This window comes from Argopecten irradians, chromosome 4 (genome assembly GCF_041381155.1).
Source record: "Argopecten irradians isolate NY chromosome 4, Ai_NY, whole genome shotgun sequence".
Classification (NCBI taxonomy): Eukaryota; Metazoa; Mollusca; class Bivalvia; order Pectinida; family Pectinidae; genus Argopecten; species Argopecten irradians.
In genome coordinates, this window is record NC_091137.1 from 49,986,606 (window position 1) to 50,002,379 (window position 15,774).

General features: G+C 37.1%; 1 protein-coding gene across 1 annotated transcript; it reads right to left on the minus strand.

Moving 5' to 3' along the window:
• Window positions 1-249: 249 nt before the first annotated feature.
• LOC138321948 (myogenesis-regulating glycosidase-like) lies at window positions 250-10,339 on the minus strand. The gene is given in 4 exon segments (XM_069265995.1): window positions 250-4,524; window positions 4,873-4,936; window positions 4,938-6,332; window positions 9,971-10,339. Coding segments are annotated over 4 exon segments (2,073 nt in total). The 5' UTR covers window positions 10,319-10,339; the 3' UTR covers window positions 250-4,258.
• Window positions 10,340-15,774: the final 5,435 nt, after the last annotated feature.

The window sequence follows — 15,774 nt, forward strand, 5'->3', positions numbered from 1 at the left end:
GACTTACATCCGAGATGAACTAACAATAATATGGTACTGTGATGAACTTACATCCGAGATGAACTAACAATAATATGGTACTGTGATGGACTTACATCCGAGATGAATAATAACAATAATATGGTACTGTGATGAACTTACATCCGAGATGAAAACTAACAATAATATGGTACTGTGATGAACTTACATCCGAGATGAACTAACAATAATATGGTACTGTGATGATGAACTTAACATGGTACCGATGAACTTACATCCGAGATGAACTAACAATAATATGGTACTGTGATGAACTTACATCCGAGATGAACTAACAATAATATGGTACTGTGATGAACTTACATCCGAGATGAACTAACAATAATATGGTACTGTGTGATGAACTTACATCCGAGATGAACTAACAATAATATGGTACTGTGATGAACTTACATCCGAGATGAATTAACAATAATATGGTACTGTGATGAACTTCTGCTCTAGTATAATTAATTATGTTAATCAGTAGTTGGTTACTTTAAAGTTAATATCATCAAAGATTTATACCCAGTAAATGTCACACTCGTCAATCACAGATCTTACCACAGAAACATTCACAGGAAATTATAGGAAGCTTTAAAGGTACACGCCTTAACCAAAATGGCTTTTTATTTTAAAATGTAACCGTAAAATCAGGTTGATAATTTTGTCGAGTCCCAAAAAGTAATGGCTTCCTGAGTATACTTAATTATTATAAGTTCCATTACAATATCAAATGGACAAATTAAATGTTAATTTTCACAACTCCGGGTGTCTGATATTTCCTGCCATTGCCTTAATTACCGTACAGTAGTTAACTGTCATTACGCCACGTGACAAACTAGCCAAATGAACATTCTTTGTTATCATAGCTGATTTACACAGGGATTCTTGTATGAATTTGTTTGGTATTGTAACTTCACCTCAGGTCATAAAGTTAGATGTTTAAAGTGTTATTGATACATTTTTGATTTCTGTTTTTGATATGTAGTGAGCCTTTAAAGGGACAATTCAGTGAGGTTCTGTTACATAACCACGAAACAAAATATGACATAAATGTATTGTTCTACATTCCCTCTGAGAAATATAACAAGAAATATTGACAAAGTTCAAAGCATTGTTAAGTATTTTGATTGATGCCGTTGAAATTCCAAATCGTTGATCATTACGATTAAACAGGTACAACATGTACGCACACGCATTAAACAAATACAATACATAACCACTGAGGAGGTGATGAAATTATTTTTAGAAAAGAACATGCATCTAATAAGGTATAAACACACTACTGTAGGAGCGATTTGAGAAGTTCTAGACAAACATTTCTTTACTACACTGGCAAGAGCCAGGGTTCGGCATACAAGACATCCGCGGTGGCCGAGTGGTTAAGATGTCTCGACATATTACCACAAGCCCTCCACCTCTGGGATGCGGGTTCGAATCCCATGTGGGGCAGTTGCCATGTACTGACCGCTGGTCGGTGGTTTTTCTCCGGGTACTCCGGCTTTCCTCCACCAACAAACCTGGCACGTCCTTACATGACCCTGGCTGTTAATAGGACGTAAAAATAAACAAACCAAACCAAACAAGACATCCGACCACTATGTGTAATGGCAGACAGTAAGCGAGTTTGAACATTTCACATACATTTCACTACAGTGGGCTTTTCTGGCATATCACAATAAAACCAACTTAAATGTAATTTCTATTAGAACTGGTTTGTTTCCGATATATGTGCAAATTTTAATGTACTTTAATGAACCCTAGACTGAATTGTCCCTATAAGAAATGTACTTTAATGAACCCTAGACTGAATTGTCCCTTTAAGAAATGTACTTTAATGAACCCTAGACTGAACTGTCCCTATAAGAAATTTTAAAAAAATCTTTAATGTACATCATCAATAATCTTGATTTCCTTAGAAATAGGAAGCCACGATATGGAAACAATTCTTCAAGTAATTTTTTCATAAAATATCAATAAAACATTGTTAAAAGATGTGCCATAGTTAATGTATTACTGGTTTTTTTCATCAGTGTATAATTTTTGCTATACCATAGCTTGGCAAAATATAAACTGGCGAATATGAGTTATATAGGAATTATTTAGCTGATATCCCATTATGCATATATACGTATATATACGTAATCTGATAACAAGTAAGACTTGTAAATATTTTCATTAATGTATAATCTAAACATGCCGGTTCACCTGCGACTAATCTGAACATCGGTAATTGAATTAATTAAATAAAAGAAAATATATACTTCAATTACACATGTTGTTTTACGTTATACATTGTTCGATACAGTGGTTAAATCTCTGCTATGATACATCATTGCTTAACTGTTACCCCACTATACATGTAACACCTACCAAAGACCCCAATACACAGCTCATGGTTTTAACTTAAACACTTGATCTCCAATGGCGAAAATTTCAAGTGGCAAAAATTAAATTTCAATTTCTCAGGTAAAAATGACGATATCAGCGAGTGGCAAAAATAACCTGTTATACAGTACAGTATGGTAGCTTATATAGCCTTCCTCATAATTAGGGATGGACAGTCACCAAGTCTCATCATTGTCAGACATCGTAACATGTCCATCACAACTGTACATTTACACATACTATATGGTTCACATATAAACACAAAATATATCACAATTTTTACACATACAGTTTTTTGTTCATTGTGTAAAAATTATATATACATACGGTGTAATTCACATAAATATCACAAGATTTGGTTAAAACAATAATAACTATATTTACACTATGAAACAACTTAAATACACAAAAAAAAACTCAGCACAAACATATGGAATTCTGTAAACTCTACATTACTCTAAATTCAATGATATTTTTTTCCTATCAATAAGCATCATTAAAAAGGCTATAAAAACCAGCCTTTTTCATTAATGACTATTCTAGCTCTCTCTCTCCTCTCTGTCTCTCTATCTCTCTACATAGCTTATTCCTTAAAAATACATATGTTATAAGTAAATCTGTTCAAGTTCATTAGATTTTGAGTCTACTTTCTTCTTCTCTTTACATAATTTTGTACAACATAGCCATGGGTTGATGCTATATTTTCACATGTATATAGTACAACAATTTAAACCAATTACAACATTGTTTTTTATCATTAAAACAAGTGAAAGCTGCCTATAGTATGTAAATTATAATTTCGTTTGTATTTGTAATTGCTTTTTTTCACTTTGGCTTTTTGTTGTTTTCGTTTTTTTTTAATTATGCATCGAACTGCTGTTTAATGACTACAGATGTACCTACACCTGTACATATAACTTAAAACTATAAGCACACACTCAAATATTCTATTGTCTAATTTGCATAACACATATTTGCTATTCTATCAATTGTTAAGCTTCAGGACTAGAATAAAATAAAGATTTTTTTTCATCTTTTAATCTGAAGTCAACTCACCAAAAAAATCTGTAGGAAATGACTTTTTTCTATGAAGTATAAAGATCCAATTTCAAATACATTTAAAGTTATAAATTTTTATCCAGTTTAAACAGATTTCTATATCTACATGACCTATATAAACACAAATTTACAACTACCACTTCATTTCTGAAGTTTTGCATAATAACACCAATAGTTTAAAGCTATAATGCCGACTAACATTCCGATCTTTAAGAGTTACCTTCCTTTGTTTCACTGTATCACTCCATCAGTTAAATCCCTTCCTCTTTCACCAGGGCTCGAATTTCAAGCTGTTTAACTTGCTTTTTGCTAGTAGATATACCAGAATAGTAAGTGAAAAAAATATGCACTTGCTTATTTCAGCAAGTGGTTTTTTATCAGGGACAACTGTAAAAATGGCATGATGATTGTGAAAAATTATTTTAATGGAAAAGATGGGGACCCAGTTCTTACTATAATGTTGTTGATATACATCATGTACTTTATATATACACTTCACATCATCATGCAAAAATAAAGGAAAAACTGTAATTTGAATACGGATATTAATTATAAGTAAATATATATTTTAGCAAGTAAAAATTTAGGGCACTTGCTATTTTTAGCAAGTGACAAAAATGTAAAATTCGAGCCCTGTCTTTCACTCCAGTATATATCAATGTGTGTCAGTACGTAGTAAAATCAAGGGAAGTAACTCTAAGTACTGACAGAGTAAAAACCAAGGGAAGTAACTCTAAGAACAGAATACAAATCCTGACTAGTATAACAACATAAGTTTAAGCCAGTTTAATTATGCTAGTACGTGAGAGCGAGTGAAGTAAGCCACTTCTGTGAGTTTGACCTTGTGTGCCTTAAGCCACTGCTTCCCTTGCTCATGTTGATCGTGGATCTGGTCATGCCAGTCTCCTTCTGGCAGGTAGATGTCTCTTTCTTTGGCACCTTTCTCCAATATTGGGGCCACCAAGAGGGAGTCTCCTACCATAAACTCAGAATCCACCAAAAGTGCATTTTCATCCCTTGGAGAGCCCCACCAGATTGGACGGATGATTGGGGCACCTGAATTAAAATTTATATATGCAGTACATAACAATCAGCAAAAGTAACAATTTTACATACGTACAATGATATAAACTCTGCATAAATTGATCATTAATATGTAATTATTTAAATGGATAACACAATTTTCATTCAGATCTAAATTAATTGAACTTGGATATGAACTTTGGTGCAGTAAGCTATTCTACTGAAGTATCACTTTACTCCTGTTGTTGTAAATGTATGGTACTAATTATTAGAAATAAAATACAAATGTTCCGTATAACTTTGCCAAGATGTACATTGTTAAAAAGATGCCCAGATATTGTTACAGAGATGCCCAGACATGGTTACAGAATTATCACTAACCTGTCATCTCAGCCTCTCTCATTGCCTTCAGCAGTAATGGAATCACTTTCTCTTTTCTTATCTTCCATCATGTTATTAAATATCTCCACAACATCTTTATCATAGTCCCATGGTGTGAAGGCAAATTTCATGACAGGCATGAAAGCTGTTAGCTGCATCCAACGAATGTATAATTCTGGTTCAGGTTTGGACATGGTTAGTGTTCTATTTACACTATATGTCGTTCCACCGATGATGTCAGGCACAACAAACTGGTAGCCAAGAATTCCAAGAGTCAATATCGAAGGAATAACACTCCGCAGTCCGTTTTTATGGGACCAATGAGATTCTTTTCGCGATGATTTTGTGTACACAGGAAACTGTTGGCTGCGATAGCCACAGCTTACCTGTACTAGACCCCCAGCTGTCGGACTCACTTGTGATACAAACTCTGTAGTGAATGTTCCTGGATTTGCTAGCAGTCTGTGTGTTTTATGAATCTTAGGTAAAAAGTTTGATTCACAACCATGGAAATTGAATGACTTGATGCCAAAGTCTTTGACCATATTGGCCAGTTGTGTGGTGTACCAGGTGGAAGCGGCCTCCTTTGTGATGTCAACCATGCTCATTAGTCCGCTGTACCACCTCAGTAGTGAAGGGCTGCGCTCCTCAACATCACATATTAATAAATCAGCTTTACTTTTAAATGATTTCGACTCTACACTTACAAACGGGGTCATAGACACAATGACATCAAATTTATATTCCTTCAGATAACTTATCATTTGATGTGAGTTTCTAAATGCAGATTCATCAAAGTTAAAATCCCCAAATCTTGTAGAATACTTGTCATCAATTTCTATGAAATTGCTTTGAAGTTGAAGTGGTGCCACCTTATCACTAACATTTTTGGCATGTGCCAACAGCAGTGCCTGAGTGAGGTTTGGTTTAAATCTGCCCCACGTCGACCACACAATTCCTTCCATCAAACTTTTGTCAGGCAGGCCTAATGGCACATGGAAATATTTCTTCTGTAGCAGTTTGTGTATTTTACTAATACTGTCTTCTTTACAGACACTGTACTCCAGTACCGGAGTTTTGCCATCTGGATTTGGGTAGGGCGAGTTTGTATAGTCTGCACTTAGACAGAGCAAGTTACTTTTACTTTCATTTATGCTAACAAACAGGGGAACTTCACTGTTCACAACAATTCCAACACCGATGGAGTTTATCCAGAATCGATCAACAACATTCCCAAACATATTTCTGTCTGCATTTTTCTCTGTGTTTGATCTGAACAGAATGTCGTTTGATAGATAAGGCTGTTTGGGAACATCTGCAGTTTCAAGAGGCCATGTTTGATCATAAAGTTCAGCACCTCCGTACCAATGAGCACTCCTCAGAGAAAAGCAATCATGTGGAATGAAGTCGCGACTAGTTGGAGTCCATTTCACATGATGACAATTGTCTGTTTTTGATATCTGAAACAGAAAACAATTTTTTTAATGTCATTATTGAATCTAACAAAATTTTAACTTTATTTTAATCATAGACCTCATAGTTTGTTCTGTGACATGAAAACCAAATCTAGATCATCAGGTTGCTGTTGATAATGTGTAAAAGGAAAACCACGATTGATTAATTATAAAAGAATCACATATCCATTCTGATCTGTCAGAGTTACTTTAATTTCCCTCCACTTCACTCCATCTGTACAATCACAACGTTACGTTAATAACATCTCAAGAGAAATTTCCGACAATATTTAGAAATATTCCGAAAATGTCAAAATTCCAATGTCGAATGAGATGTTGCATTTGTCCATCAGAAGCATACTTTTACCCAAGACATTGATAATTTATTACTGACCGAATAAAAACAAAGGGAAATAACTCTGATAGATCAGGATGGATCTGTGAGTCTCATATAGGGGTCAGATATTAGATGTTGGTAATGCCCATCAGAAGTTCCTCAATCAGGTCCGGTAGCACGCTAAATCTGGCTATATAGCTAGATTTGACTATATAGCCAAATCTGACAACACGTTATAGTGGACAAACGTAAACAAACAGGTGAGGTCTGGTCACATTTTTCTCGTGAAGTATGAAAGCATGGATGACGAAACATGTAAATCGGTGATATGAATAATGTTTGACTACTTGTTCATTTGCAGGCAACTTTTTAAAATTCCATCGTTGCAATTATTTAGTATCCATTATCACTATTCTTTGGTAAGAAAACTATAGCGAGGCGAAACAATATGGCGTCGTTGTGTCGTCTGCAGATAAGCATCCACATGATGAAGATTCGGGCCACAGGTGCGCTTGGAGCATGCAGATCCCGTGCAAATAGCTGACCATGTGCAAAAAGTGCCATAGTAGGCTCATAAACAACAAGATATGTGGCATATTTCAAATGGGAAATTTGGATTTTATATCTTTTTCATCAGAACATGAGGATGAATGGATGCGAGTACCAAACAAGAGGCCCAGAGGGCCTGTATCGCTCACCTGGTTTTTTGTTAGTAATTATCACAAGACTCAGACAATTAGAAAAATAAGCAAAATTGACTCCCAAAGTTTAATTTTGAATCACAACCATACAATGATGCTATTGATACCATACAAAATATGCTATCCAATACATAGGTTCAGAGACAAAGTAATTTATATGAAAATAGTAGCCTAATTGACCTTTTGACCTCGCATCTATTGCCGTCTAAGGCCCCGGGGGTCAGCCCTATCATTTGTACAATTTCAAATCCCAAACCTATAAGGATGCTACCATTGCATTATAAGTGCTCTTCCATTCTTAGTTGCAGAGAAGAAGTCGTTTATATGGAAATAGCTAAATTGACCCCTTTTGACCCCACCCTTCAGGCCCCCGGGGGGTCAGCCCCATCATTTGCAAAATTTTGAATCCAAACCCTATAAGGATGTAACCATTGCATTATGAGCGTAATCCCATGTTAAGTTGCAGAGAAAAAGTCATTTATATGGAAATTGACCACTTTTGACCCCACCCCTCAGGCCCCCGGGGGGTCAGCCCTATCATTTGCACAATTTTGAATTCCCACACTATAAGGATACTACCATTGTATTATGGGTGCTATCCCATGCTTGGTTTCAGAGAAGAAGTCGTTTATATGGAAATAGCCAAATTGGCCACTTTCGACCCCGCCCCTCAGGCCCCCTGGGGGTCAGCCCCATCATTTGTACAATTTTGAACCCCCATCCTATAAGGATGCTACCATTGCATTATGGGTGCTATCCCATGCTTGGTTTCAGAGAATGAAGTCGTTTTATATGGAAATAGCCAAATTGAACCCTTTTGACCCCGCCCCTCAGGCCCCCCGGGGGTCAGCCCCATCATTTGTACAATTTTGAATCCCCATCCTATAAGGATGCTACCATTGCATTATTGGTGCTATCCCATGCTTGGTTTCAGAGAAGAAGTCGTTTATATGGAAATAGCCAAATTGAACCCTTTTGACCCCGCCCCTCATGGCCCCCCGGGGGTCAGCCACATCATTTGTACAATTTTGAATCCCCAAGCTATAAAGATACTACCATTGCATTATGAGTGCTATCTCATGCTTAGTTTCAGAGAAGAAGTCGTTTATATGGAAATAGCCAAATTGACCCCATTTGACCCCGCCCCTCAGGCCCCCGGGGGTCAGCCCCATCATTTGTACAATTTTGAATCCCCACCCTATAAGGATGCTACCATTGCATTATGGGTGCTATCCCATGCTTGGTTTCAGAGAAGAAGTCGTTTATATGGAAATAGCCAAATTGACCCCTTTTGACCCCGCCCCTCAGGCCCCCGGGGGGTCAGCCACATCATTTCTACCATTTTTAATCCCTACCCTATAACGATACTACCATTGCATTATGAGTGCTATCTCATGCTTAGTTTCAGAGAAGAAGTCGTTTATATGGAAATAGCCAAATTGACCCCATTTGACCCCGCCCCTCAGGCCCCCGGGGGGTCAGCCCCATCATTTGTACAATTTTGAATCCCCACCCTATAAGGATGCTACCATTGCATTATGGGTGCTATCCCATGCTTGGTTTCAGAGAAGAAGTCGTTTATATGGAAATAGCCAAATGGACCCCATTTGACCCCGCCCCTCAGGCCCCCGGGGGGTCAGCCCCATCATTTGTACAATTTTGAATCCCCACCCTATAAGGATGCTACCATTGCATTATGGGTGCTATCCCATGCTTGGGTTCAGAGAAGAAGTCGTTTATATGGAAATAGCCAAATTGACCCCTTTTGGCCCCGCCCCTCAGGCCCCTGGGGGGTCAGCCCCATTCATTTGTACAATTTTCAGTTAGTAGCCCATAAGGATGCTACCAGCCAAATTTTGTTGAAATCCGACCAGCGGTTATGGAGAAGAAGTCGATTGTTGACGGACGGACGGACGGACGGACGACGGACGACGGACGACGGACGCCGGACGCCGGACGCCACGGTATGGCATAAGCTCACCTTGGTCCTTCGGACCAGGTGAGCTAAAAATGCAACAACGGATTTTTAAAAGTTCACCGGAAATTATTTTGAATGACAAAAATATTTTGTTTTGCCAATTCTCAAGATTCGTCATTCAATTTTCGATGTGTACACTGATTTTGTGACCAGGTATGTCACTTTTGTTTAAATTTGTCCACTATACGTGTTGTCAGATTTGGCTATATAGTCAAATCTAGCTATATAGCCAGATTTAGCGTGCTACCGGACCTGTCAATATCAATGTCTAATATTATTGGATTACCAGATGGCTATATACACTGTAGTCTATGGAGAGCACCTAAATTGTCACTTTATGACAAAGTGAGATTATAGAATTCAATAGTTTATACACAAAAACATACAATCTTCAATCAGTTATATATTGTATATGGTTATTTGTAAATTATGAAGCCTTTTTCATACATTTTTTTAAAACAACTTAGTCCATTTTCATTTCACAGAATCATGCATTTGAGTAACATAATAATGCCTTGAAATTCAGGTTACTCAAATGCAAGACTATCCTGCATATACGGACCGGAGTTCCGAGTATCCCCAACCTGTATGTACAGTAATGGTATCATTTAGGGGGTTTTGAATTTACCTCTAGTTTTGCGTATCTAACCCAGTTAAGACACATGCTTGTCGCTTTGTTCTGGTCCGATTTACATGCTACTGTAAAAGTCGATCTGAGGGTCTCGGACACAATCCCTTGGAGATATGTACTCCGACCACTGTTGTACACGAAAATTCCTGTGGAAAAATCGTATTGGAGATCTCCGACTCTCTGCTCCACTACTCCGCTGGCGTAAAGAGGGGTTACTTTCTTCTTCAGGGCGCTCACTGTGTACCAAATGAGGAACACCATGAACAAAAGAAAGCATGCCACCTTCAAATATCTCAGCGTTCTGCCACGAAGTTGTCTCATAGTAAAACTTGTATCACAGTTCATCACAAAACACCATTCCTCATGTGCTTCCGGGGGTTTTACGTCACTTCCGGTTACACTTGCATGCTTTCATTTTCGTGAGCAAATCGGAACGATTGTATCAGTAAACTTAAAAGATGCTCCACCGCTGACAATTGGTATTTTTTTCACTATCTAAATCAGGAGCAGACGATTTAGTTATTTTCTTCGGTTTAAAAAAAAACACTTACTTTACACCATTACCACCATTGAAAAGTTTGAGCTTCTAATTTTACTTTAAAGTTACTAAATCATTAGATTTACATAGATTTCTTAGAGTTTTTGACTTCCTACAAACGTTCTTATACCTGAAATTAGAAAGTTTTCAAAATTACAACATTTAATTTTAACTATTGGCAATGTTTATCAACGTTAAAATATCGCCAAACACAACAAGAAATTGTATCTGTCGGCATTGAATGTTTACAACGGAAAGAACCGAGTGCATCTTTGAGTTCGGAATCGAGGTCGCTGAAAATCTCATCCGGCTAATGGATATAGATGTAATAACACCACTAAAAGGCAACTTATATTTTATCGGTTACATTGGCCTGATTAAGCGTAATAGCCGATACAAAGAAACGTAATGGGGGGGGGGGGGGGGGGGGGGTGCAAAGGTCCTCAATATTTGGACCCCCCTCCTCGCCCCGCACCCACAGGAGGAGATTGATTCTTTAATTCAACACACAACCATGTATACTTTATAAACTTTTTTCATATATCGTCGAATAGAATCCTTGTACACATTTATAGACAGTGGCGTCGATAAACGGAAACTAATGAATACGCAAATTGCCATGCTAGCGCCAAAGGTGCGATATTTTGGTGTTTGGGGGGGGGGGGGTTGTTCGACAATCTCCTACGAGAAAAAAACATTACGATTTAGAATGGCTACGATGAGTTTAACGATGCATTTTGATGAATTTGCGAGCGCCGAAACCGCGAGAATTTGGTGTTTGAGGGGTCCAGGGGGTCTCCCCCGGGAAATACATTACGATTTAGCATTTTACGATGCATTTTGATGAATGTGGGAGCGCCTGAAGGCGCGAGATTTGGGTGTTTGAGGAGGTCCGAGGGTCTCCCCCCGGGTAAAAATATTAGATTTAGAATGGTTGTGATGAGTTTTACAATATATCTTAAAGATTTTAAAGCATTCTTAACATAATACTTTTTGTTTTATTTAAAGTTACCTGCATTAAGAATTGGTAATTGTGAATGCCGTCATATCTATGCAACTCGATCTGAACATACTGGCTTCACACCATCGGTACATTGTTGTTTAACACAAAATAATAATGAATTAATTGTTTTGCTAAGTCATATAAACAGATGAATCTTTTAAGAGACATTTTTTTTAAAATAGTACGTAGAACCCCCTGATTGACATTTTAAGTCTAGTTCACGAAAATGTGCAGGAGGACCCTTTTTTCTTTCAAATGTGCAATTTTAGAACATTTCAGTCGGCGAAAACAAGAAATGTTTGCCCTCGTCCTGGGAAACGGGGAGGCAATTGCCCCCCCCCCCCCCCCCCCCCCCCCCCCCCGACCCCCTCCAACCCCGCCCCCACCTCCCACACCCGCTTCCTACGCCCCTGTATCTACATTGTCAAGTAAAACAGCATAGTTCTATGAAGCTTTAGAGTATTTGATGGAAATATGACAAGAAGTGAGAGGTATTTTCACCCGTTAATTATGTATATATTATACATGAATACAGGTGTACATGTACATTATTAAGCAAACATATATGTACATAGGTCTACAATGTATATGTAAGGTATATTTTTGCTTTGAATACATAAAAGTACACATAAAATTTAGATATATAGTTAGGCTGATTTTTTTTAAAGTAAATCAGATGTAAAAAAGTTATATAACTAGTGACATATAGTGGAATGTCCATTAGACCAATAGACACTATAACTAAGGATATATAGGGAATTTCCATTAGAAGGATATATATTATAGCTAGGGCTATATAAGGAAAGTCCATTAGACGGACAAAGACTATAACTAGAGATATATAGGGAATGCCCATTAGACGGATAGACATTATAACTAAGGATATACAATGTATACGGAATATCAAATATTGATATAATGATAAAAGAAATACACGTACTTACTTAGTCCGCTAAACATGCCTATATTATTAGTTTTTCGTCATTTTTTCCTTATTATAAAGTCTATATATTAGGCCATTTTTTTAAAAGCCTAATAATATTGGTAGGTTTAGCGGAATAGTACATAATATCATGACAAATGAAAATAAAATAATGGCAGAAGCAAGTATAAAACCATATAATATAATGAAAACCCTTCTTTATGGCTACAAAAACCTGTACAGTATAGGATTATTTACACTTAGAAACTCTTCACAAAACTTTTGCATACGTTTCAACGTTTATTAGATTAACACAGTAATCAGGAACCTGTAGTCGATAAATTTGTGTTTTCAGTCGATAGTAGATATGTCCATTAGACAGATGAGATTTCCTTCGATCGGATGTTTGGAATGTTCACGCGTCGCGCATGCACATAGGGGTTGTTTACACTCGCCGAAAGATAATAATATGAAATAGTGACTAGGTCGGTCCTATTTATTTTCAGTTTTTCTCCATTTTGAACAAAATTGTTATACAAACTTTTAAATATTGTTATTAACACAAAGTACACAACTTTTACAATTAATTTTAGTCCTATAATTCTTTTTATCTTTTATTACATGATTTTTTTAGCGATTTAGTCCCTTTAAATTAAAAGTAAGAAAAATAAGTAATTGCATCCCGAAAAAACCCGTGGCACTATATCCTATATTGAATGAAGTACTGATTGTGCATGCACCAAAGGCAAATATAAATTATTTTATATTATTTTCTGTGTTAATTAGACATATGAATACACGATTGAACACCTATTATTGTTCAAATGATGAATATCATTTATGCTCTGTCGGCGGTGGAGCACTTGTATGAATATCTTTAGGATAATAACCTCAGAACGACATTAAAACTGTTTAAACTTGTAGTCCGATCAATGATTTTCATTAAAGGATTTGTGCAGCCCCAAAATTTTTTTTGATAATACGTCAGGATATTGCTTTGAATGAATGAAAAATTAAGTCCCACCCAACGATTCGCCTAGCTGTTAGGCGGTTGGTTTTGGTCGTGATTTACGGATATTGTCAACTACGGTTCAGAGATAATGAGCTAGGCGGTCACGTGGTCCTCAGGACTGGGCTGATAAATGGGGTTTTAAAATCTCTAAGGATAAAACAGTAGCTATGTCTTTCTCTAGGAAAACTAGAAAACCAGATCTATATCTAGGCGACAAGCGCATTGAGTACGTTAACAAAGTGAAATATTTAGGAATGATTTTAGATCAAAAACTATCATGGAGACCACATATACAATGCATTAAGGAAAAATGTAAAAGGGTCCTTAACACACTTCTATATGTTTCTGGCAACAATCTAGGCTCTAATAAAATCACACTTTTGAATATTTACAGAGCCCTGATAAGATCCAAATTAGATTATGGTTGTCAAGTACATTGTATATCATTCGGCCTCAGATAACGTACTCAGTGAGCTAGACGTAATACAGCATAGGGCACTTAGAATAGCACTAGGGGCCATTAAAAACACTCCGTCAGTTAGTTTATTAGCTGAATCCGGCGCATTGCCACTAAATCTCAGGAGAGAAACTCATTCTTAAGTATTGGACTAGGACAGAAACATTAGGTACAACTTTCCCTCCCACTAAACTAGTTGCTAATGCTAAGGGAACTGTTTATAGAGATAGATTACATTAACATAAAAAACCAGGATATGATCATCAGGTTAATACACTTCTATCAGAACTAAATCTAGATCACATCAGCATAGATCAACAGTTCCAGAATCCCATCGCACCTTGGCTATTACCTAAACCAGTAATAAACTATGAGCTACTTTATACCACCAATAAAAAGCAAAATCCAATAGGCGCTAAGGTAATATCAATGGCAACTATAGAGGATAAATATAGGGATAGCATAAACTACTATACTGAGGGGTCCAAAAACCCAACAACAGGTAAGAGTAGGTCTAGGTACTTTTTCCTCTGACGCCAACACAAACATATCGGTTAGGATCTCGGACAACTGTTCTGTGTACTCCAGTGAACTTATATATATATAGCTATAGGCTTAGCATTACGTTTATTAGATCAGACCAAACCAGATAAGGTAGTCATTCCATCAGATAGTCTTTCGGCCCTTCAATCTATTGAAACCGGAAACACTACTAGACCAGTTACCCTCAATTCTATTCTTTGTTCCTTACAACTCATATCAGATCAGGGTAGTAGAATTTGTTTATGTACCATGTCATGTAGATATTCCAGGTAACGAAGCTGCTGATAGGTTAGCTAGGGAAGCTCTTGGTCATAACGTAACTGATATAGATGTCAGACTTACCAAAACCAGAGATTTAAATATCAATCTCTGATATTTAAATCTCTGCCAAAACGGAAGTCTACTCTCTTATCAATGTAGCTATAGATCAGAAGTGGGACAAAATTTGGGAAGACTGTTCTAATAATTTAAGGCAGATTTTTGGCAAACCAGTTAGGAAACCTAGACTTTTCGGACACTCCAAAACCGATGATAAAATTATCACACGGCTTAGATTAGGCAAAACTAAGTTAAGATCAAACATAAGTATTATGGTAAGACACATGTCACCCAATTGTGAATTTTGTGGTAATTTAGAGACTATTGATCGTGTTTTCTTCTTTTGTTCTAAACATTTTTCGGCAAGACTAAAACTTCTCAGGGAACTCAATAACCATCATATTCCCATAAGGTCCATCAACCATTGTCTAGCTTCACTGGATAAACAGAGCATAGTCCACACACTTTTACTCAACTTTCTCAGAACAATAGATTTTTATGACAAGGTATAACACGCATTATCCCTAATATACAACACTGATATAAATAGGAGCATGGCATGTAACCAATTCAGTAGACCGTCACCAATTCCTTACTATGGGTTGCCTAGAAATAGGTCGGGGCGGTGGACCTAATTGGCCAACATACCTTTTTCTCTCTCTCTCCTCTTTTCTCGGTTTCCATATACAACAAACACATAACTGGAACTAAGTAAGTACCCCATTCAATAAGCCGTCACCATTTCCTTACTATGGGATGCCTAGAAATAGGTCGGGGCGGTGGACCTAATTGGCCAACATACCTTTTTCTCTCTCTCTCCTCTTTTCTCGGTTTCCATATACAACAAACACATAACTGGAACTAAGTAAGTACCCCATTCAATAAGCCGTCACCATTTCCTTACTATGGGATGCCTAGAAATAGGTCGGGGCGGGGGATCTGAATGACCATCATACTTCGTCCAACCCCTCTCAGCTATCTTCATGCTACCTAAGAGTGAAATCCATT